The sequence below is a fragment of the Equus przewalskii genome, chromosome 9, assembly GCF_037783145.1.
Source record: "Equus przewalskii isolate Varuska chromosome 9, EquPr2, whole genome shotgun sequence".
In the NCBI taxonomy this organism is placed as follows: Eukaryota; Metazoa; Chordata; class Mammalia; order Perissodactyla; family Equidae; genus Equus; species Equus przewalskii.
This window is the reverse complement of record NC_091839.1, coordinates 41334320-41360039: the sequence shown is the minus strand read 5'-3', so window position 1 is coordinate 41360039 and position 25720 is coordinate 41334320. Positions and strand designations below refer to the sequence as shown.

Below are 25720 nucleotides of genomic sequence, written 5' to 3'. Positions count from 1 at the left end.
TGACGCGGCCGAGCCTGCGGCCAGGCTAGGAGGCGGCCCCTCAGCCCCGCGGCCGCTGCAGCTCCGCCCCGGCCCGCGCCGGCGCCCGCCCTCCGCCCGGCCCTCAGGGAGGCGGGGGAGCAGCGCGGAGGCGGCGCCAGCACGGAGCGCGCGCCTCGCCGGCCCCTCTGCCCCCGCCCGCACTCGGGCCCGCTGGGCGGCGTCGGCGGAGGCTACTGGGCCAGGCGGCGCGGAGAGCGGCCATGGAGACCCGCTACAACCTGAAGAGTCCGGGTGAGCGGGCTGGAGGCGGGGCGGCGCCGGCGGGCGGACCGGGGGGCCGGGGGGCCGGGGGCCCTGAACGCTGTGGTGCCCCGCGTCCGCCGCTCCTCGCGGCTCCGTTCCGGGTGTCGCGCTCTACGCGAGGCCGCCGCCTGCCGGGTTGGCGCAGGCCGCGGGGCACGGGCGGCCAGTCCTGGGCGCTGGGCAGCCCCGCGGCCCCCGGCCTCTCCCTGTGCCCGTCCTCGGCGCGTAGGCCTGGGTCGTAAACTCCGCCCCGGGAACAGCTGGACCGGTGCTGTCCAGGGGCGATGGCTGCAGCCTCCTGCCGTGCCTGCGCTCCGGTTACCCCTCCTCCGGCGCTGCCGCCGGACTGTCATTAGCTGTTTGGTCCACTCGCATTTGAGGATTTGGTTGTTTAAATATCTATTTGCAGCATTTAGGGCGAATAGAATTACAGACATAAAGGAAATATTCTGTACTAAACCAATTAACCAAAGAGCTAAGAAAACTAGTTAGTTGAGCCGTGCACTTTAGAGCTAACCATGATGTTTGCCGTACTGAGTAATACGGTGTATGTCTATATTCACTCATAGAGGCTTCTTTTCCTGTGTTTACTGCCCCTGCTTCATTCCCAGAAGCAGCCCAAACCATCCTGGCCTCACATTCTTACTGGTGCATTAGAAAGATGCGAGGAGAGTCGCCGGCTCTCTTATATTAAGACAGGCTTGAAATGAATCGCTGGCTTCTATACATGGTATTAGTTCCAGGTGTACCTTGAGAAATTTGTCAGGAGGGAGAAACTCCACAGTTCAGCTCTAAGGATGTTAGGGGTGGTTTGACCAAATCTTGCTGCTGCTTATTTTTTCCTTCAAAAAAAGCAGCTTCTCAGGAGGAATGAGTAAGATTGTCATCCTTATGGAAAGAGTTGACATTGTGAATCTTTGACTTTTTTAATATGGAAGAATATGCAAAGACTCCAGAAAACCCTGAGGATATTGACTGAACAGAGCTTTGTTAACTTGAGTGCTGTCCAGCGAAGAAATTTCTTAGGTGACCAAGTGTGTCGAACGAGTCATACTATTTGGGGGCCATGGACTCCTGTAAAGATCTGGTGAAGGCTATGAACCCTCCAAGAAATATATTTATACAGTTCAATTGCAGTGGGTTCCTGATCCCCCCCTCAAGCCCATCTCTTAAGAACTCCAGGAAAAAGAAAAGGAAGATCAAAGAGAAGGAAGGCAAGACAAGCTTAATTTTAAGGTTAGATGGTAGAATGATTAAATTATTTACATTGTCATAGGTATAAAGAAAACTATGTGGGGGCTGGCCCCGTGGCTGAGTGGTTAAGTTCGCTCGCTCCACTTCCGCGGCCCAGGGTTTCGCCTGTTCTGATCCTGGTCACCGACGTGGCACTGCTCATCAGGCCATGTTGAGGCAGCGTCCCACATGTCACAACTAGAAGGATCCACAACTAAAATAATACAACTATGTACTGGGGGGTTTGGGGAGAAAAAGCAAAAAAAAAAAAAGGAAGACTATGTGGGTAAAATCGTATAGTGACTCCTTGGTCACATGGTACCGAGTTCCTTAGGATCGCTGAGGTACTTAGTGGAATATCCAAAGAAGTAATGGAAATATGAGTATAATGCAATTTGGAATGGAGAACCGGTGAGTCCCAAGAGATTGTTATCAGAGGACATTGCTCAGTTTTGATAGGTTATCGTACCTGAGATTATGATAAGTGTTTAAAATTCTCTGGAATTTTGTGCATTTCCAAAGTATGTGACTTATTGTCAGTTGGCTGAGCTTTGGACGACATGCTTCTAGCTGTGTAATAAATTGCTTCCTTTTTTTGTTGTTTCGTTTGCTCAAAGGTGGTGTTGCTGTTCTAAAAAGATAATTTTTTAACCTTTTTTTGGTTGTGTGGATCATTTGGAGTTCATGGAGAAGGTGAATTAGATGAGATATGGGACTTAGTAGAAATGCTAGGAGGCATAGTGAAAATGCTTTCTTCCTTTGTTTTATTCTCAGTCTCGTGATATTTTTAGAGTAATGCATATGTGAAAGGGAGTGATTAAAAACCCTGCACAATGTTGGAGATATCTTTTTCTGTCTGATGTGGATGGATAGGATAGTTAAGACAACACAGACAACTGGGTAAGGGCCAGTTTGCTAGCATGTGGATATTAAATTTGTTCATTCAGTAAGATAGGAAAACTTACTTCCTTGTGATTTTTCTGGATTGGACTTGTGGTTGTGGGCAGAGCTCTGGGTGGGGCCACTTCATACGCCTCTGACTAGCTAGCAGTAGTTGCCTCTGGATCAAGCTCCCTGGTCTCTTTTTGGGGTCTGCTTTGGCCAAGGCAGGATGGTCTCATAGTACAAAGTAGGGAGACCTACATGTAAAGAACTTCCTGTGGCAGCTGTCCTCACAGGAGGCCTGTGGGCGTGTTCAGCAGGTGATTGGTGTGTAAGAGACCAGAAACCTAGGAGTTACCCTATCCATGCCCGTGGTGTCAACTGCAGCTTCTGCCAGTCATTCTCAAGCTTTAATGTCCAATTCAGACCCTTCTCCTAGGCTGTAGATACATAGAACTTACTGGTCATTTAACATCTTTACCCAGATTTCCCACAGACCGAAAAAAATCTCTACAAGGTATAAAAACCAAACTCATCAGTTTTCTCTCCTCCCCTAAACTTGCACCCCACCCTAATATTTCTTATCCCAGGCATTAACAGCAACTAGGCACCCATGGGAGTCATCTTTTTTTTTTTTTTTAAAAGATTGGCACTTGAGCTAACAACTTTTGCCAGTCTTTTTTTTTTTTTCTGCTTTTTCTCCCCAAAACCCCCCAGTACATAGTTGTATTTTTTGTTGTGGGTCCTTCTAGTTGTGGCACGTGGGACACCGCCTCAACGTGGCCTGTCAAGTGGTGCCATGTCTGTGCCCAGGATCCAAACCAGTGAAACCCTGGGCCACCGAGGCAGAACGAGCAAACTTAACCACTAGGCCACGGGGCCAGCCCCAGGAGTCATCTTTGATCTCTTGGTCTACTCCTCTACTCCATCTCCTACCCTGAAACAAACACACACGCACGCTCAGGCATTTGTGCATGGGCACTAGTACACACAGACACATCTATCTAATCAGTCACTGTTGTCATCAGATCAAGTAAAACAAAACAAAACAAAATGATTAGCTCACTCCTCAAATTGAAAAATGTTCAGTGGCTTCCTGATAGCTGTGGATGAAGTTCCAAGTCAACTGTTCAGCTTGGCCTGCAGGGCTGCTCATGATTTGATCTTTGCCCTCCTCACCAGCCTCATCTCCTACCTTTGCATTTTCAGCATCTATTCATTTTGTATTTTCAGCATCTATTCATTTTGCCCAAATGACTCTCCAGATGGAGCAACTCTTCTCACCTGTATGCCTTGGTCCCTGTTGGAACCTCTGCTTTAAATGCATCTGAAATTCCTATTAATTCTTCAAGCTTAAAGTTCAGCCTTGTCCAGCTCTCCTAGGCAGACAAAGGTAGTCCCTAAATTTATGCATACTAGATCAGTGTTTGTGTTGTGATTGTTTTTATGTCTTTCTCACTGTGAACATTTTTTGTGCGTGTGTGTAAGGAAGATTGTCCCTGAGCTAACATCCGTGGCAGTCTTCCTCTATTTTGTATGTGGGACACTGCCACAGCATGGCTTGATGAGCAGTGTGTACGTCTGTGCCCAGGATCCAAACCTGCAAACCCTGGGCTGCTGAAGCGGAGTGTGTGAAATTAACACTTACACCACCAGGCCAGCCCCTCACTGAACTTTTTGAAGGCAAGAAGCAGGTCTTGGTCATTCTTTTTTTTTTTTTAATTGTGATATAATTGACATATAACATTATGTTAGTTTCTGGTGTTGGTCATTCGTTTCTCTCCATCACTCAGACATTCTTTAAATGTTTGTTGAATGAATACTTTTACAGAGTCTTACTGGGCAGACACATTAATCCTGAAACATTTGCTCAAGTGCCTTCACCATGGGATTAGGAAGAGGCAGTTGGGGAACATGACATTGGGTTCACATCCTCAATATACCTGCCTCCTGCATTTTACCCATGCTTTGGAGATTGATGATATCAAGATACTTGCTTTCCAGGAGAAATAGATGTGTGAGAGAGAGTAACCTGTAAAAGATCTCTTTAGTTGGAGCTTTGTCTCTAAACCCCAATGTCAGCCCAGTGAGCTAGCCTGGGCTTGTGAAGAATGCTAGTGCCTAGGCCCATGGCGCTTAGAGCTTGCATCCAGAGTGATCTTGAGGCCTCCATAAAAGGGAAGAACAAAAACAGGCAGGTAGGTGCTCCTCACTCCCATTCCCTTCCCTGGCACATTTATCTCACCATGGTAGGAGAGTTCCCTTGAATAACCTTGCAAAGAGATAAGAGAGGAGCTGATTGGAAAAAGTTTTTTCTCTAACCATGAGATGCAAGAGATGGAGAATCAGGAGTGGTGGACTGTGTTCTAGCCCGAGTTGCTAGGCAGTACTTTGAAACTTGACTATTCTGTAGCAGTGATATTTCTCCGTGGGAGCCAGAGAGCCATGCTATGAGGCCAGCTACGGAAGCTCAAGGCCTGGTTTTGAACGAGGGAGAGTCATTGAGAGGGCCTTATAGCCAGCCCATTTCTGACCTTCCTAACTTGTGACGTGGGGAGCAGGGAGGGGTGAAAGGGAACGGAGGATTATGTGAAGAAAGTATTGACTCTCATTTGACGAGTGTAAACATTAAGGCAGAATAAGATGAAGTGACTTGTTCAGAGATTTAGAGCTACAAAACGTCAGAGCCAGAAATTTAATGCAGCTCTAATTCAGAGTCCACATTCTTTTTCACTAAGGTGTTCATAATAGATCTTATTTCAGAAAAAAATAGGGGCCGGCCCGGTGGCCGAGTGGTTAAGTTTGCGCGCTCCGCTGCAGCGGCCCAGGGTTCGGATCCTGGGCGCGGACATGGCACCGCTCGTCAGGGCACGTTGAGGCGGCATCCCATGTGCCACAGCTAGAAGGACCTGCAACTAAGGTGTACAACTATGTACCGGGGGGGTTTGGGGAGATAAAGCAGAAAAAAAAAAAGATTGGCCACAGTTGTTAGGTGCCAATCTTAAAAAAAAAAAAAAGAAAAAAGAAAAAATAGATTATGAAAACACTAACTGATCTCCCTTTCTGTTTGGCTCCGTGCTTTAGCTCTCACGTAGTATGTGCCTCTGTGGCCTATGAACTAATGAAATCAACATGTTTAGTTGTTGAACCAATGATTGTTCCTTTAAATACATTCTTATAGCAATTCTGACGCTTTTATACATCTCTCATAATATCCAGGTACTATTGGGTGTTTATTTTCTTCTTTCCTATTGGACTGAGCTCAATGGGGAAAAGGGAGAGAAAATGTGATAAGGGTATGGAATGACATAAAATCTGACCTCTTAAGCTTCATCACTGGTCAGGCAGCTGATGTGGAATGAAGGAAAAACAATCTCTTTGGCATCTTTGCTGACAGCAGTTAAGCTAATGAACTTCATACCAGTTTTTTTTTTTTTTTTTTTTTGAGGAAGACTGGCCCTGAGCTAACATCCGTGCCCATCTTCCTCTACTTTATATGTGGGACACCTACCACAGCATGGCCTGACAAGCGGTGTGTGGGTTCGCACCCGGGATCAGAACTGGTGAACCCTGGGCCGCCAAAGTGGAATGTGTGAACTTAACTGCTGTACCACCTGGCCCGCTCCCTAAAAGAATGATATTTTTATGTGGCTTTAAATCGGGTTTTCAATCCTTGTTCCATGGGCCCCTTACTAGGTAGAATAGGTGGAAAGGGGGAAATAGCCTGAAGGCCCTTCCAGGCTGGCCTCTTCAACCAAAATGCTCTGTTATCTGTTGTACATATTGAGGTTCTCATTAAGCTTTTCTTTGAACAAAGACTTTTATCTTATTGTCAAATAAGTTTGAAAAACATTGCTTTTAATCAGATCCTTGGAAAGAGATTTCTTGGGGGAAGATAGTAAAATTCAATTCAAGTAATATTTGTGCTTACTTTGTGCTAAGCCCTGAGGAGACTGCAGTGAAGTTGATTGTTTAGCAGGAAAGATAGGTATTAAGTAGTTACAAATGAGATGAACTTTATAAAAATAAAATATAGAGTGCTGCGAGGGCTTATAGCATGGGGACTCCACCTGGGCTCTAGGGCAGTGGCTTCCAAACCTGACTGACTATTAGAATAACTTGGAGAGCGTTTCTGGTTTCCACTGTCCTCCCGGGACTCCTCAGGAATTTTTATCTGTCCAGATGGGAATCTAGAGTCACTCCTCTGGAGATGGACAAGGGACAGCATCAGGGAGACCTCCCTGAGGAAGTTACTTAAAGGTCTAGTGGGAGCCAGTCTAGATGGTGAGGTGGGGTGGGGCAGCAGCAGCAGTGTGAGCTGAGGAACATGGCGTATGCTGGGTTAGAAACATGTACATATTGAGACACTCTCCACACAAGTTCTAGACACTAGGCCTTGTTCAATTCTTGACCCCCCACCCCAAGACTATAAGTTCCTTGATAACTGAAACTAGATTTTATTTTGGTTGTAGCTATAGCATCTAGTATGACCTCAATAAATTTTTTGTGTGTGAGGAAGATTGGCCCTGAGCTAATATCTGTGCCAATCTTCTTCTTTTTGCTTGAGGAAGATTGTCACTGAGCTATGTCTGCCAGTCCTCCTCTGTTTTATGTGGGATGCCACCACAGCGTGGCTTGACAAGCGGTGCTAGGTCTGTACCCGGGATCTGAACATGCGAACCCCAGGCCACCAAAGCCGAGCCCATGAACTTAACCACTACACCACTGGGCCAGCCCTGAGCTCAATAAATTTTTGACGGTCAAGTGAACAAAGTCTCTGCCAACAGGGGCCTAGTTCAGGGTAGGAGATGGAAAAGAATATTAATAATGATGGAGTAGGATAGTGACTTAACTTTTTTCAGCTTAAGAACCCTTGTTTAAGTGAAATTTTATGCGAAGGTCCTGATACATACAGAACCATTTGGTTGTATAGATGTGGGAGTTGCTTCTCAGTTAACCTCTCTCCCCATAACATTCCAACCTGTGCCTCCACTCATTTTACTTTTATTGTTTCCTCTCCCTATTCATATCCACCTTCGGAATTCCTACTGTTCTTCTCTAAGATGTCAGTGCCTGACCCCTTGTCTGTCTGCTCTCAGGTTAGGTGTCCACCTAGTGCGTACCTCTTTTATAGCATGTATCAAACTATGTCAGTTGGTTTTCAAGCAGAGTTTCGGCATCCTGGGGCTACCTGTCTTTTCTCTGGCTTTGCTCTCCCATGCCAGTATTCTGACATTTTTTTAGGACCTAAAGCTTGAGGTGAGAGGGGCTGGGATGGAAGGATTGCCTTTGAGAGCCAATAAGGAAAGAAGGAGGGTACAGATACAGATAGGGTTGTATATTGTGATAGGCTGCTGACAGCCATTTATCAGGGGAATAAAAGGCTGTGCCATTAACTGAAAGAGGTGGAAGAGAAAAGAGATGAGAAGCGAGTAAATAGGTGTCAAATAGTCTTGGGGTGCTAGTTGGAGAGAGTGGGCTGGTGGGCTTACTAGAAAAATGTAGGAACATTGGGTGGCATTATGTCCCAGTGGAGGTTGTTGATAACAGCTCTGTAAGGGCATCAATGTGCTTGCTTCTGTGACTTTTTTACTCCCACTTCAGTAATGCTCAGCTGTTTGGGTATAGACACCAAATGAGAAGATGGTTGGATTGGATCAGTTGGAGTTGAATTTTATTAGGAGAGTGTGAAGAGGAACTCCTGAGAGCCAAGAGTGTGGATAAAGAGGGAAGTGAATATATGTATAGATGGGGTAAAGAAAGTTGTGGGATCCGTGGATTGAAGGTTTTAATTAAGCTGAAGAATCATTTCAAAAAGGAATTCAATTAGGGCCATGGAGATGCAGTGACCTCTGGGGACAGTCCGTTAAATTAATGCGAGCTAGTGGATGGAAAGTCCCAAGAGGTTGAGGATATAGGGGGGTTTACGTTTATGAGCATGAATTCCAGAGGGCACGTTTTGTTAACATAGGTGTTTGAACAAGGTAGACTTGGACTGCCTGTGTTAGAATCGCAGCTCTGTCATTTACTAGCTGTGTGATCTTGGATAATTATGTAATCTCTCCATGTCTCAGTTTCTTTGCCTGGAAAATGGGGTAAAAATAGTACCTACGTCATAGCGTTGTTTGTTTTGAGGATTACATGAGTTAATGTTGGAGTGCTACCACATAGGAAGTATATATAAGTACTTATTAAATAAAAATAGTGTCTTTATGAGACTTGCCTATATATTTGAATTAATGTGTAATTCTTCTAATGCCTAACTGTCATTTCCTTCCCCCTTCCTCCCATTATTACTGTTAGCTCATAATTAAACCCGTACTGTATACTCGGTTGAATTAGTCCTCTACACATTTTTTGTCGAAGGAGCAACTTCTTCATTGGGTTTCTAAATCTGTGCTAATCACTTGGAAAAGTGTATTTTAAATGCGTCTATCTTGTGAATTTTCTTTTAGCTGTTAAACGTTTGATGAAAGAAGCGGCAGAATTGAAAGATCCAACAGATCATTACCACGCGCAGCCTTTGGAGGTTAGTTTCTACCTCCATCTTCCATGTGTGAATTTTAATACTTTCGTATTTTAAATTGCTTAAAATTGTTTTTCATTGCTTTGAGTCATAACAGACGTGTTTGATGTGGTTTATTGATATGTTTTACTCCCTATGTTTCCTATTTTATTAACCATTCGGAATCAGGTATTTTACAAGAAGCAGATTACCAGTCTCTATAAAAGGGGTCTCAGATGCCAAATTGGTTTTAGGTCATGAGTGTGAGGGAGGGAGGAGAAGTGGGAAGAACCCCAGACTCTGCAGTTTGGAAGACCTAGCCCTTTTTGGCTAGTCTGGCCTTTTGGCACAAACATCTCCACCTCTCTTCAGTCTTCTCATCTGTAAAAGGAGGGTATTTAAATGTGCTCAGTCTGGCTTCCAAGATAATAGTGAGACTAAAATGTAATAATGTGTGTGCGAGCATTTTGCAAATGTAAACTCTAAAGTACTTGGTAATTGTAAGATAATGGTGATAGCATATATATTAATATTATTGACCACTTATAAATAAGCTCTTAGGCATCTATGAGGGGTAATTTTTAAAAGTTTGTTAAAATAATCCAAAGATACAGTAATTATTTGGTTATATAATAATTATCACTTACTTGTATTCAAGGATTAATTTCCAGCTTAATTACATCTATAATCTTATTTATGAATATATAGCAATGCTCAGACGTTTTTAAATGCATTTGTTTAAAAAAGATTTTAGCTCTTATGGGACATGAAAGCTAGATTAAATAGCTTTTATTTGTAACTTTACTCTTGGGAAATTTTGTGCATTTTATACTTGAGAAGCTATTCTAGCAATAATGTAAAATATTAATTTTTCTCACCCTGGAATATTTCTAATACTCATTGGTAAAAACGATCAAACTTTTTACTGTCATTGATTCCTTGCTTGTTATTATTTTTGTTCAGGATAACCTTTTTGAATGGCACTTCACAGTTAGAGGACCCCCAGATTCTGATTTTGATGGAGGAGTTTATCATGGACGAATAGTGCTGCCGCCAGAGTACCCCATGAAACCACCAAGCATCATTCTCCTGACGGTAGGATTGGCTTTTGGATGCTTGTGGTCTAACTCTTCATGGTGGCTGCAAAGTATATTCAGCATATTCATTTTCATTAAGAAATAAAGTGGGACATTATTATAATTTTGCCTTTGGGGACCAGGCCTTGGTACCACAATTTTTCCCCCCAAAAATAATTCCTAGGAATTACCGATGATAATAGAATGCATAATTGCCATGGTGTGGTTGTTAGGCTTCAATGAATTAATGTATGCAGAGTGCTAGGCACAGTGTCTGGCACATGGTGAGTACTAGTAAAGGGTAGTTAATGTTACTGTACCTCTTAATCACATCCTGTCCCTCAGTTTCTCCCCTTTCTTACACTCTGGTCTTCAGTTCCCTCATTTATATGTGTAGCTCTTAGAATAAGAGCTGACACAGAGTCCTCAATAAATGTTAGCTGTGTTATTACTATTTATATCTTAGGATTTCCATCTTCGCATATTTTATCCCCATGTGAAGGAAAACTATTGATCTAATTTTCTTTTATCTTTCCTGAGACTTTGTTCCATCAGTGAATTCCTCTCTTAATTGTTAAGCTTTCCTTCCCTCATTTCGTTTAATTGATATGTGTTTAATTATCCCCTCTTCTTGAAAAAAGCAGACGTAAAACCTTTCTGTATCTCTGCTACCACTTGAAGCTATTGTGCTGTTTTCTCTTTGATAACCTTCGAGGCCTCCGTCCACTGGGTTAGCCTGGTGCCATCTGGTTTCCACATCCAGCACCCTGTTGAAACGAGCTTACTCCACCAACCTCAGAAACGAGGTTGAGAAATCCTACTGCTTCTTCTCAGTCTTCATTCTGTTCCATGGCACACATTGTGTTGCAAATGGTGACACAAAAGATGTTCATCAATAAATACCAAATTAGTGCTGCTTTTACCTATATTTGGTGTAGTGGAAAGAGCATTAGTTTTAGAGCTGATAGACCTGGATTCTGACCAGTGCTTTTTCCATTATACCATCGGCAGTTTACATAAGCTCTTTAAAATTCAGTTTTCTCATTTGTCAAAAGCGTTTTGTAGTGTAAATATAGTCATACTATAAATTTCCTGGCATATAGAAGCTGCTTAACAAATATTAGGTGATGCTAAGAATTGTTAGTATTGGCAGTAGGGCCGGAGCAGGATCCTGGAGGGGCCCTACTATGTTGAGTCACTTTAGTTGCTAGATCATGGGGAGAGCCACGTGGTCTAGGGACAGGGGCTGGTGCCTGGGGAACCTGGTGGAGGTGTTTGGGGCAGAGCTGTTCACTGACATATACAGAAATATTTCAGTAGTTAGCGAACGGTCTGGTCATATTTAGCACGCTGGCCGAGAATCAGCCCTGCCCTTCTGATTTTCAATATTTGCTCTTTCTGGTTCACTTCTTCTCTTTTGAAAAGTCTTCTCTAACCTTCATTCAACAAATATTTATTAAACACTCGTCATGCACTCTGTGCATCAGAGAATAAGTCAAATTCTCTGCCCATGTGGAGCTTATGTTCTAACTTCATGCCTCTTCTTCTCCTAAGTATGGATATGCTACAAGTTCAGACTTCAACTGTTTTCTCTTATTTCTGTGAGATGGCTTCAACGATCACCTCTGTGAAGTCAGGTACCAAAAATGTTTTCTTCAGATGTCAGCGTGTCTGTATTTCTGCCTGCCTGCTGGACATCATCAATAGCTCTTCTACCAAGACAGTAGATCCAAGTCCAGAAATGAAATCATTCTCTCTGATCTTCCTCTTCTGTGCTCCTGTCTTATGAAATTGTATCATCCTCCTGAAAATCACTCCCCTCAGAGCCTTCCTCACCAATATCTAGTTGGGTGGTACTAAGTCCTGAGGTTTTATCCCAACCTCTACCTGTCTTCTCTTGTAGATCCTTCATAGAGCCTGGCGCCGCACTAGGCACAGAGGAGGACGTCAGGACCTCTTTATGTGTAAATTATTTAGATTTCAGTTGTGCAACTCAGTTTCAGAAAGCTGCTACAGCTTCTAAAAACAGCTTTTATTATTTGTTCAGAATCCAACGAATATTTGTGGAGTGTCTATAAGAGAACAAAAATCTGTGTGCCCTTAAAGATTACATTCTTTTAAAGTTATCTTTAAAAATTATTTACATATAAAATGGATTTATACTTATAAAGTATAAAACATTAAACACACACATATATAATTTTTTAAATGCCTTATTTATTCCTAAGGCTAATGGACGATTTGAAGTAGGCAAGAAAATCTGTTTGAGCATCTCAGGACATCATCCTGAAACTTGGCAGCCTTCGTGGAGTAGTGAGTATTAATTTAAAGTGAATAAATCTTATATAACTTTAGTCAATTCATAACTATATATTATAATACACTCTTGAGATTGAAGCTGTTTAGGACAAATAATTTGATATTATTGAATAAATAATAAAGATGCTTTTCCTTGTCTAGATTTTTGCTATCATTTTAATACAGCTCTCCTTCCTGTACCTGTTCAGTGAGAGCTTATGAGTCTTTTTCTTCTCTTTCTGGGGTAAACTCAGTTCCTTTTACGAAGCAAGTTAAATTGGTGTTTACTTTTTATTTCAGTAAGAACAGCATTATTAGCCATCATTGGGTTTATGCCAACAAAAGGAGAGGGAGCCATAGGTTCTCTAGATTACACACCTGAGGAAAGAAGAGCACTTGCCAAAAAGTAAGTTTTGCGTTTCATTCTTCATTAAGATCCAAATACTATTCTGGCTAATGGCTATTAGGAGATAGGCTCTGTCTCTTACTTTGTAAGTTACCTTGGCTGCAGGGTCTACTCTTAGTTTTGCTATTTTAGAAATTCAGTTGTACCAGTTTATCCAGGGGTGACCAGAGTCTAAGGAATTGATTTCATGCTATCTTGTTTTAGAAAGTAGTTGATAATAATCATTCTACAATGGGAGATATCTTCTCCTAGAACATGGTACTGGTCATTTGTCTCCACTTGGGGAGTATTGCAGATGGAAAAGAACCAGAGCAGTTATTTATATGTTTATGTGTAGCTTTCTACAAGATTAAAAATTCCTTGATGGTGGGGAGGGAATCCACTTTACACATCTTCGCATCTGGCTCATAGCAAGTGTTCAATAAATGATAGTGAATAAAGCAAAGATTTTCTTTATCAAGGTGAGGTTTCCCAGTGGTATTGCCTTCTCAGTTTTTTCCAGGGACATTCTGTCTATATAACCCAGATTAGTCTTTAGATTCAGAGTTTCCTCTCCTTTGAGTGGTGCTAAGACTAATTCTTGATTTTGATCATTTTCCTCTTCTGGACTCTGCTGTCTACCACCCTTCAGACATATTATGTTAATTAAATGATAGTATATCTTACCTTACACAGCCTAGAATCGGCCCTTCACAGATGTTTGTTAAATCGAATAGATTTTGGTGTCTGGAAGATTTGGTAGACTCCCTGGTCTCATCATCAGCGTTTCTTTTTAAACCTCTTTCCCAGGTTCTAGGGAAATACCTTACTTGTGGCTCCTATTCAGCGATTATAACATGTACTGTGAATGTATAGCATTTGTTTTTTTATGATTTTCTATCTTGATACTTATATCCATTTCATGTACAAGGTGATAAAAAAGAAAAGAACTTGGTTTTTTTGTTCTAGACTTCTCAGTATATCTATTTATTCTAGATGCTCAGTCTATAATAGAGGCTTTTTAAACATGATTTTGCATTCAACTGTGGGAGCATACCACCCTTGGGGATAGACTGATATATTCAAAATAAACATTCTCCTTTAAGTTTCATCTGACTTCTCAGTTAAAAGTGGACACATTTTAAGGCAAATAATTTGGATACAGCTGATTCTCAAGAGGATCTAGACAGTAGTGCTGCTTCTAGTGAAACAAAATTTTCATCAATAAATGCTAAATGAATGCTTCTTTTACATGTATTTTGTTTACAGGAAATTATTTAATAATTTAAATAACATGTTCTTCAAGACCTAAGGCTTTTATCATGTTGAACTAGAGGAGCAATAAAACAATTTTTTAAAAGGAAGTTCAGCAATGTAACTATATATTTCTACGTATTATACATATTTACTTCCAGTCATACAAATCCTCAGCACTCTTGTGAGCTTCAGAGCACTTTTGGCTATATCTGGAATACAAAGGAGAATATGAAAACATAGAAAAATAAATTGTAGGAAAGACTAGTTAACAGATTATCTTGAGTATCTGCTTAATATGAGTGATAAATTTCAGAGTCTTTGGATTTTCCATGAGTTCTCCATCTTTCAAATGTACTGCTATGTAGATGAATAGGATTTGTGAGTTTTTTTCCTGGAAATATGTGTAAATTCTATTTTTAATTGGCTTCTTTACTGTTTTATATATGTTTCTGCTAAAGACAATTCAAGCTTTATAGTGGACTTTTTTCACAAGTTTAACATATGGTTGTTAGTGTGATTTTGAGAATGTGTATTTAGACAGTTTATATATTTTGTTGTATTAATCTAAAACTTATTTTTCTTTAGATAGTATGTTGCGAAAAAATGGAATCTAAGCCTTGGATTTTATTTTTAATTTTAGATTTTTTTTAATTGAGATATAATTGACATAGATTTTTTTATACCAATCTAACTTGTGTATTTGTCTCAGAACTATAATTATTGCTAGCATAGTCTAATTTACATGTAGATGAATGTAATATGGAATTATCCAGTGTTCTTGTCTTTTAAATTTAATCATTCAGTATTTGAGTAAATTGGATTAACATTCAAGTATTTGATTTATACCCATCAAAAAAATTATTTCCTACCAGATCACAAGATTTCTGTTGTGAGGGATGTGGTTCTGCCATGAAGGATGTCCTGTTGCCTTTAAAATCTGGAAGTGATTCAAGCCAGGCTGACCAAGAAGCCAAGGAACTGGCTAGACAAATCAGTTTTAAGGTACTCTAAATTCCTAAATAAATTCTAGTTATGGAGCTCTTTTGTTTACTTTCAAATTCTGCATAGAAAGTAAAGCAATATGGTTCTATTGCAATGAAGTTTTTAGAAATAATTTTTTTTATTGTAAAACTGATAATATACATTCACAAAGGCAGTAAAAGGTGGTAGTTAAAAGCTTAGACTCTGGTGTACATGCTGGGGTTCAAACCCCAGCTCTGCTGTTATTGGTAGTAGGACGTCAAACATGTTACTTAACTTTACTTTGTGCCTTCTTCTAATCTGTAAATAATAATGGTGCAGTCGTGTGTCACTGGACGATGGGGACACATTCTGAGAAACACGTCCTTAGGTGTTTTTGTCATTGTGCAGACATCATAGAGTATACTGAAGGGGAGCGAAATTTGCCACCCCAAACTGTGTCTCTCTAACATGAAGGTTATTTTAGGCTGATTATTTTTAAGAAACAAAAGACTCAGAAAGTTTTTCTTGTTGGCTCCCCCTTAAGTGCCTAAAAGAATTCAGATGAAAGAAGTTGTCTTGGGAAGCAAGCTATCACCTCAGCCTTACATGAACGAGGTGGGAGACAGGCGGGAACCTAGTGCTTTTGCCTGTTTGCTGGGCTCCCCTCTGTGTCTTCTGGTTCTGTGTGGCCAAACAAACACTTGTTTTCCAAACGTTTGCTCCTTTTCACTACCTGTGAATTGCCTTCCTTCCCTTTGACGTCCCTGACTCTCTCCACCTTCAACATCTTTTGTCTTTAGCTGAGATGGTATTTAAGGTGAGGGCTTCAGCCATTGTGGCGAGTTACTTGGTTTTCCTGGGTTTCTGTCATGTATACATGTTATTAAACTTTTGTTTGTTTTTCTCCTGTTAATCTGTCTCATGTCAATTTAATTCTTAGATCAGCCAGAAGAACCTAAAAGGGTAGAGGAAAATTTCTCCCTCCCGTACAGTGCTTACACAAACCTAGATCATATCACCTATTACACAGCTAGGCTGTATGGTACTAATCTTTTGGGACCTCTGTCAAATATGTGGTGCATCATTGACCTAAACATTGTTATGCAGTGCATGACTGTAGAACTGTCACTGGTGCTCAATAAATTTTAGCTATGATTATAGAAAATATAGATAAACAATAAGAAAATAACAGTCATGCATAATCCCATCCCCAAGAAATAACTGCTGTTAATATTTTGGTTCATCTCACTTATATCCTTTTTTTCATCTAATTGCTTCTGGATTTAATTAGCTCCACCTGCATTAAGCAATATACTACCTCCTTTTTCTTCTCCACTTCTGTACATCCTGTCTGTCTTTCCAGGTCCAGTTCTTAGGAGAAATTTTTCCTTTATTTCATTGTGGTGCCTGAAAGAGGAGGTGCTTAATAAATGTTGGTTATTCTCTTCCTTCTAAGGATTCCTATTTTACTTAAAATTGCTTGTCTGAAAATATCAGGGCCAGGTGTGTTTTGTACATCAGAATTTCAGATTTTAGAAACTATCAAACATATACCATATGTTAACACCTGTAGTGGGATCTGGGGCAGCACCCGATAATCAAACCCATTACTATTTCCTTACAAACCTGGGAATATTTATGCTAATATGGGATAAAGACTGCTAATAGCCTCACATGTCAAAGTTTGCCTGAAAATTACAAGAACTTAGTTTTTAGAGCTTTTTGGAACTGTGGATTATGAACCATGAGTGTTAGTTTCGTCCCTCACCAAGTAACATCTCCTTGAGAACAGGGGCTGTCTGTGCTTCTTCCTATAATACTTCAGAGTGTTGTACATGTGAGTGCCCCGTAGTTAACTGATTGATAGTTTATATTAAGGTAGCAATTAATGTAAATCCAAGGGAGGGAATTTAGTAGGTTGTGGGTTATTCTGTACATTTCCTCTTGTAATACTGCTCTTGGCTGTATCTTTTTTATAGGCAGAAGTCAATTCATCCGGAAAGTCTATTGCTGAGTCGGACTTAAACCACTCTTTTTCACTAAATGATTTACAAGATGATATACCTACAACATTCCAGGGTGCTACGGCTAGTTCATCGGTATGGCTCTTGTCTTTTACGTATGTGTGTATCTATATCATTATCTTTATTTACAATAGGAGGAGGAGATCCCTAGATGAGGTATCTGAATATTTTGGTTCTCCCTAACAGTTAGATTCTAGCGTAGCTCTCCCACTAATGAATTATCTTATCTTAAGCAAGTGATTTATATGTTTTGGACCTTCTTTTCTGTTAATTGGGGCTGGACTAATAATTTTTAGGTCCCATCATCCTTCTAGAATTCTATGATTTCTTTGAAAAGTTAGTTTCTATATAGTGCTACACTCTGAATATAACAAAATGTACATAAATAAGCCACTTTCTAAGTAGACAACTGTGTCTCTGGCAGTTTTGTTAAGCTACATGAAGGCACTGATTTAATAAAGGCCTCGAGCTAAAGATTTGCCTTCGACTGGCTTTGTCCAGTGTAGTAGCCACTGGCCACATGTGGCTATCTAAGTTTATATTTAAATTATTCAGAATTAAATTAAATTAAAATTTCAGTTCCTCAGTTGCACAAATGATCCATAGCCACATGTGCATAGTGGCTACCATATTGGACAGCATAGATATAGAACATTACCATCATCATAAAAAGTTCTGTTGGACAGCACTGCCTTACCCATAGTAATTGTCCGATAAATAATTATTGAATAAAAAATAAATGATGCTATGGATGTTGCTGGTTGTGCCCTGATCTGTTGTCAAAGTATTGGTGGGCCTAGGTCGTCAGAGAGACCCTAGGTCACCAGAGAGAAAATGTGACTGGATTGTTGCTAAATAATTAGGATTATGGGGAAAAACATTGACTTTCCTTTTTATGTAAAAAAGATGAACCGTCTTTTGGGGTCTTTTTGGTAACAGATTGTTTGGTTGAGTGGCTGCATTTTTCCCCCCTCTCCAGTTTATAAGAGATTTTAAAGAGTCAGGAAAGTTGAAATAGGAAACTACATATCTGCCCCTTACTCAGGAATAACTTACTGTAAAGTGGGACTGAATGGTCTTGAGTGGCTCTGTCCTGTTCAGAGAGCGAGATGGGCAGAGAGAAGTGAGTTGGAGACAGCAGGGGAGAGGGTGCTCTGGAGGGAGCACTGGGAGGGCTGGAGACGGAGGGCAAGAAGAGAGGGCGTGCTGAGAGGCAAGTCACTTTATGTGTAAGTTTATGCATTGCAGAGGAATATATGAATCCATTTTAGTCCGTATATGTGTTAGCTTTTCGCCTTCAGAACTTTGTTTTTTATTTCTTAAATAGCTTTTTTCTTTTTAGAAATGGTGCCATCCTATATAGAGAGGAGCTGGTACTCTTTTTTTCCAGCTGTAAGGACAATCTCCTAAAATTTGTGATGTATTTAAATCTGTCTTTAGTCTATTTTAAATCTATCTCAAGTCACCCTGTTACATATTCCAGTTACACTTATGCCAGGTGTAATTTACTTTACAATTAATTATTTATTGTCTATCTCACGTCCCAGAATGTAAGTTCCTTGAGGATCAGGGCTCTCTCTCTACTGCACTGGATCCCCAGTGCCTGGCATGGTGCCTTGTATACAGTAGGTGGTCAGTACATGTTTGTTGATTGACGAAATGATCTTAGGATTAGTACTTTTAAAAAATACTGGGAATACAGGTAAAGAAATCAAGACGTTTGAGTAAATTAGATTGCACAAACAATATTGTTATTAGTACAGTAGTATTTCAAAATAGTCCTTTGATTTTAAAGTACATAAAACTTAGAATTTTTTTTTTAAAGATTTTATTTTTTCCTTTTTCTCCCAAAGCCCCCCGTACATAGTTGTATATTCTTCATTGTGGGTCCTTCTAGTTGTGGCATGTGGGACGCTGCCTCAGTGTGGTTTGATGAGCAGTGCCATGTCTGCACCCAGGATTCGAACCAACGAAACACTGGGCTGCCTGCAGCGGAGTGTGTGAACTTAACCACTTGGTCACGGGGCCAGCTCCATAAAACTTAGAATTCTTTCATAGATATGGGTAACTAATTGATAGTAGTTCTGGTTAAAACACTGACATGTAGTAAGTTGTCTACAACTGCAAGTTAAGCTTTTTATTACATTTATGTACAGATTATCTCAGAGTGTGATTATACAATTTTATCACTGTGGAAGTCACTGAGACTTGGTTTTGGCTAGAGATGGCTGCCTTACCTGCAAGTGTAATGTAAATTTGCTGAGATGTTGTACATCAAATCCCAGATAAGCTATGTTTTTTTAGCTTTGAGGGGGCGAGAGATTGCCCAAAGTCTAAATACAGCAGATAACATCAGGCCATCTGTTGCTTTCTGATGCAGATTTTTTAGCTGTGTAGAAATGGGGAAAATACTGATGGTAGTTTTGTGTTCTTTCAGTCTGTCGGATTTTTTCCCCCGCTTCTCAGGGGTTGAGCTTCTGAATAAGCCATTCCGTTTTGTATTAAAAAGCAAACGCAAAACTCCCTCACAGATGCTGGTTATTCTAGGTTATTATAGAAAAATTTATATGTATACAAGGGACTTATCTGTGATTTTTTTCCAATATTTAAGTTGAATTTAATTAAGTGCAAACATCACATACTTCTACCTTCCCAGACATGGTCACTTCATTTTAATTAAGGAAATGGAAGCTGTTATGACTTGTTTTCATGCTGTGATATGTGTGTTTGAACAAGTTTAGGCAAACAGCAAAGATTTGGAAGTCCTGCCACAAAGCTTACCGTATTTTGAAAATGCGGAAGCCGACAGTTCTCCATCTGGCAGTTCAATAGGAACTTCCGAAACTGAGTCCAGTCCGTCCCTCAACTCCAGATAATCTAGGTTCCCGGGGCCCGTAACCTTGGGGTCGGTACAGTTTTCCCTTGATGTGATTGTTTTAAATTAGGAAAAATTTTAGCATTTTATAATATTGTAGCACTAGGTTTTAGTCAGTAATGTATCATCCAAAGGCATCTGAAATATAGGAACCTAGATTAAGCAGTATATCTATAAAAATATTTCCATTAAATGCATGACTAATGTATTATCTAAAGCCAACATTTTAAGGGATTGTTGTTCTAAGTATATTAATTATACTAATAAAGGTCTGAAAAGCTGTCCTAAGTAAAGTCATGACTTTTTTTTAACCTAAATTTAGTGCCTCCAAAGGAATATATTAATAACAATATTAATAATAGCTAACATTTAATAAGCAATTGTGTATCCTAAGCATTTTATTTCATTATCCTGTTTAATCCTCACAGTACTGAGTTGGATAGTATCCTCGTTATACAGATGAGGGAGCTGAGTCTTATGTTAAATAATTTGCTTGGGGTTACACATCTACAAAGTGGCAAAGCCAGCCTAGTAATGGGAAGGCTTCTGGTTTTGGTCAGGTATGTGGGCAGGATAGTGTTCTGCCCTCAGACTAATGGAAAAAGATAACATGTATAAAATAAAAGCTTGAAGCTGAGTCAATCTCTTGTGTTAGTTTCTGGATTGGTAGCACCATCGTGTTTTTTATTTTCCTTTAGAACCCTTTTCCCTCGAAGCCTTGAGTGCATTTGCTTTCTCAGACACTTTCATCCTCTTGGCTGAGCAATTGAAGGAATGGGAGATTTCGAATGGAATGTTGCTGTGTTGGCTGCCATGACTCAGTTCAACTCAATGAGTATTAAGTCACGAGTGACTCCTGCGCCCCTGTAAGACCCCATAAAGTGCTGTGGCTTTGCGTATCTGCTCTCTTGGATGAGCACACTGCTCTTGGGAGTCCTGGAGAATGGAAGTCCAAGTTCATGCAACTCTCATTCAGTATCAGCCCTGACTTTGACTTGTAACTTTTCAAAGTCAGAGCTCCTTTCTTAGCTCTGTGTTATAGGTCACTACATTTGAGTGCTTCCAAAAGATAGTTTTAAGAAATTCAGATTATTTAAGCATCTTGAGGTGAACGTCAAATTTAAAATGTAATGTCTGAGTCTGGCCCGGTGGCATAGTGTTTTGCATTTGCACGCCCCACTTCGGTGGCCTGGGGTTCCCAGGTCTGAATCCTGGACGTGGAGCTACACACCACTCTTCAAGCCATGCTGTGGCGGCGTCCCACACAGAACTGGAAGGACTTACAACTAGGATATACGGCTATGCGCTGGGGCTTTGGGGAGGGGGAACAAAAAGAGGAAGATTGGCCTGTAATTTCTTCTTCAGGTAACTTAGATCAGCAGTTTTTTCCCTAATGGTTATGGCTGTTGCCAGCACAAAGCCCATCCTCTTGCCTTTTAAAAAAAGTATTTAAATTACATTATTTGATTCTTTTTTTTCTTCTAAATATTACAATTTTCTCTAATGGAAGGTATTTTAGATGTTTTATATTTACTCAGTTTTTAAAGTTTTTCGGAATAAAACATGCATTCTTATTTTTTATTTGAAAGAATGTGTATTGGCACTAATTTAATCAGTATAAAGTTGTTTTCAGTAAAAGAATTAAGGTCATTGGATTATTAGGGGTAGAGTTAAGGTATCTTTATGAATAAAGTAGAATTCCTATTTTATAGAGCTTTTCTTATCTATAACCATGTTTAAGACTTTGAATCACTTGGTACCACATTGTGGTTATACTTTGACCAAGCAGTCGTTGAAAGGATAGAAAGCAGTCAACATCTAGTGCTTTGTGCGGCAACTAGTGTGCCAGAGGAGAGGATGATGCATCGAGCCTCCCACAACTGCCTTCAGATTTTTCTCGGCACACACCCAGGGAACTCTTGACCACAGAAAGTAACACAGTTCATACTTTATATGCATAAAGTAACACAGTTCAAACACATGGGAAGAGGTTCTTCTAGACTTGTGTTCAATTCAGCTGACAGGAATTGTGAGAAAGAATAAGCCTGATTTGAAAACCACTTCTAATTCTTTCAACAGTATTGCTGTGAAGAACATACGGTTTGAAATTATTTCCTATGTTCTATGATTATTGGTGAAAGCATGTTGATGTAGTAAGATAATACTGGAAAAAATCTGTTTCATGAAGGGCACACAGTTAAGAGTTGCTTTTTTTTGCCATTTAGCATGGCAAATTTTCAAGCAGAAAGTAGAAACCAAATTGCTTCCCTTCTTGGCTCTCCTGAAAGAAGGGAGGTGCCCAGATGCCTAGCAGATACTGCTGGAGTTGCAGCTGAGGGAGAGTAGAAAGGCGTCTATGGAGAATCTGGGTCAACTCGGTCCTTGTCGTATTTGTTGCTGGTAAATTCCTCCTCCACTTGGTGAGTACTCAGAGAAAGTTGTGTTGCTGGCTTATTCACGAGGGTGAGTTGCTAGTCTCAGCATTCGGATACTTCTTAGTAGTTTTGCTCTTGGTTGTATTTAGTACTCTGAGACTCTCTGTACTCTTGAATAGATGACAGGTATATATACAAGTTTTCTTTGCCAATTACAAGCACAACTTCTTACAATTTCCTAGTATGGAGTCCCGACCCCCTCGGCAGCGTCGCTTCAGCAGCCTGCCCAGCCTGTAGCCAAGAATACCTCCATGAGTCCTCGCCAGCGCCGGGCCCAGCAGCAGAGTCAGAGGAGGTCGTCTGCTTCACCAGACGTGGTCCAGGGCCCGCAGCTGAGAGACAACCACACTGGTCATGGCGGATCCGCCGTACTGATTGTCGTCTTGACTTTGGCCTTGGCAGCTCTTATATTCCGACGAATATATCTGGCCAATGAGTACATTTTTGACTTTGAGTTATAATGTTGTTTTGTGTCTTAAGAGCTGTGACTCAACTGCTTCATTAAACATTCTGCATTGGGTATAATCTAAGAATTGTTTACAACAAGTTTATTTTGTATTTACCCCTCATTCCTTTTTTGATCCTTAAGAAATTCAGTATAAATCTAGCTAGACATTCGGACTGTCCTGCTTAGTTTAAGGGACTGGGAGTGGAAGCCCCTCGTCTCCCTATGTGACCTGCTTTACAGGGAAATGACATCGTTGTTTCTCATGCCTCAGCTTCTTTTTATGTAAATTTGTGATACTTTTCTGTATAACCCTTTGACGTTTTTGGATAAAAAATGGTGTTTTAAGTTCCATTATGTATTAATAGTTACTCAATACCATTCATTGAGTATTCTGTTTCTACTTATGTAGAATGATATAGGGATAAGAGTTGAAAAGGGAAAGTAAAACCCCTCAAATAGCTTACTTAAAATATTGTTCATAAGAACCATACTGGGAATGCCCATTCTGTGACTTACTTTGTGTCCTAAACATTCTTCAGTGAAAATAACTATTTCAGTCAAACGTTTGTGAGAAAATGAGATGACATCTGTGTTGTTGATGTTACTTGAAGAGGGAATAATGCTTTGTAACCACTTTGATATGCTGTTATCCCCTTCTCTTCAGTATGCACACAAGATTTAAAAAGGAAAGAAAACAATCCTCTGTAGATCTTTGTTTTGAGGAAGGGTCCAAGCCAGAAAATCCCTTGATTTTCATCCAGAAGTTAAGTGGGAGGATCTTAAGATTTGAATATTTGCTTTGCTTTGAATTGTATATCTTTTAAGATGTGTTATATGCCTACCTTTGTAATCATTATAAATTTAATTATTCCAGGAATATGCATAATGTTGAAATATTTCATGTACCATTTTAATAGAAAAGCTCAGGGCCCAAATAACAGTGGTAGAAATTAGAAAAGTCTTTACTTAGAATTGTCCACCTAATCAAAGCCCAAGAAATAATTTTCAGTGCAAAATCATAGTGCTAGCTAGCTCCACAGACTCAAGTAGATAATTTTATCATCCTAATGCCTGATGAGAACATAGAATCATAGAACAACATTGCCTTTAGCATGTTCAGTAACAGCATTGAGGGCACTCTTGAGAGTATTGTTAATGAAGATTTAATTTTTAAATACAGGCAGTCCCTCCCTAGCTTTCAAACAGGTTATTCTCTACAAGTGCACTTGTAAGTTAATTTGTTTTACAACTCAATGTTGTAAATGGTGTTTAGATCCTAGACGAGTCCACAAAAGTTAGTCCGTAATGTCTATTGAATACTTTGGGCGATGGTATTCATAAAGTCCTTTTATTTCTTTTAACTAACTGAAGTTATAGGCAAGATAGAAAATTTGTGAAATTATTTTAAAGGCAAATTTAATTTTTACTCCTACTATGGGACTTTGATTCCATTAACCATCAGGCACAATTTCTGCGTTCATCTGATAGCCAGTTTTCCTTTATATCTGCATCTAAAATAAGAACATATTATATACTATTATATAATAATAGTTGTCTTAAACTTTAATAAATTAGTGTTTTAAAAGTGTTTATAGATTGTTTCTGTTATAGCTATAGCTTGATAAAGTCTAAAAAACCCAAGGACTTTATGAAGACCTCATATGTCAGGAAAATTATAGGTTACCATTTGATAACTTTATTGCCATGAGAAAATATTTTCTGAAGTCTTGATTTGGAACACAAGATATTAGAAGTACTGGTTCAGTGGTCAGTGGTCTCCTAGTGAGAGGTCACTGACCCACCGGGGAAGGCCAGGTCCTGTTCTCCCAAGAAGAAGGAAACCCCGTGCTCTCAGCCTGTGCTGAGACGAATCGTGTGCTCGAATGGTCTTCCCGCCATTTCCTCTCAGTCAGACTGGAGCCAGCCTCTACACCTCTGTGATCTTGTTGCCTGTTCCATGGGGTGGACCTCTACTTTAAAATTGATGAAGCCGAGAAGATTTGCACTGTGCAGATCCTTCTCTCTCTGATTTGCATCTCTTCCCTCACCCGTCAGCTGACAGGCCACCTTCTTGTTTGTGTTGGCTTTTTTTTTGCACCTGCTACGTGTATCTGAAAGTGGCACATTTTTTGCTCCTTCCCTTTCAGCTCCCGTATGCTACCTAAAATTCTTCAAGTTGTCGATCTGACATCCATTGTGGAGTTAATGAGCAAAATTGATCTTTGGGGCCATTGTTACTCGGGCCATTCTTACTCAAAGGCCATCTGAAGGACCTCTTCAGAAAACTATTATTTTTAAAGCCCCAGTGTAACCCCTAATTATAGGATAAGGGCAAAACTGAATGTTTGGTGGGTGAGGGCTTAGGACTCCTTCTCCCAATCCTTGGATTTGGGGCACGCATGGCTCTTTCTTTGACCAACATAGCACTTGACTACATATCAAGGTCGTTAAAATAGCATGCTTGAAAAAATGTATAATGACTGTTTCACCTGTAATTAAGCCAATGAAACTTTTCAAATTTTATGTGTTGTGGGGCTTTTATGTAGCACTTTACATTTTCATGCTGCTTATTGTTTTATTCTACTGAAATAAATGAATTTCATCAAAATTCTCAACTAATTTTTTAAAAAAACCTCTAAAAACTTTATTATTTTGACAGTGGAAATATAAAATTTCCTATTTCAGGAGAATAAGAAACTTTTTTGTTATTTTTGGCTCTGAATAAACTTTCTGGTATCTTGAAACCCCCCGTTTGTATAGACCCGAATCAGTAAACAAGCAAACCTCACACATTTCGACTTAATTTGAGCAGAAACCTAGGCTGAAGTACTGAAAAGCCTATACTGTTTTATTGCTTGCAAGTAAGTATATGAAAGGTGAATGCATTTAGTGAACATGACTTTTAACGAAGAATAATGTATACATTAACATGGGTACTAGTAAAGCCTTTGTGGGAGGCTGTACCTTGCTCAAAAGCTGTTTGGAACACCTCTTTAACAAGCTGCCTTCAGAACTTGTTTGAGCTGCTCAATAAAACCAGTGACTTTATTCATA

The 25720-nt window shown here is 40.1% G+C and overlaps 1 protein-coding gene across 4 annotated transcripts; it reads left to right on the top strand.

Annotated features, from left to right (window-relative positions):
* The first annotated feature begins 6 nt into the window (after positions 1–6).
* Positions 7–25720, top strand: UBE2J1 (ubiquitin conjugating enzyme E2 J1). 4 transcript variants are annotated; one of them, XM_070633596.1, is made up of 9 exons: positions 111–273; positions 5849–5932; positions 8856–8929; positions 9869–10000; positions 12210–12294; positions 12580–12685; positions 14794–14923; positions 16864–16983; positions 22401–25720. In XM_070633596.1, exons 3-9 carry the CDS (start codon positions 8870–8872, stop codon positions 22677–22679), a joined length of 912 nt encoding a protein of 303 aa, XP_070489697.1. In that variant the 5' UTR covers positions 111–273; positions 5849–5932; positions 8856–8869; the 3' UTR covers positions 22680–25720. The 4 variants fall into 4 exon arrangements, with proteins under 4 accessions (XP_070489696.1, XP_070489697.1, XP_070489698.1 ...); XM_070633597.1 differs by lacking the exon at positions 111–273 and adding an exon at positions 3634–3793; XM_070633595.1 differs by lacking the exon at positions 5849–5932 and having other exon boundaries at positions 7–273.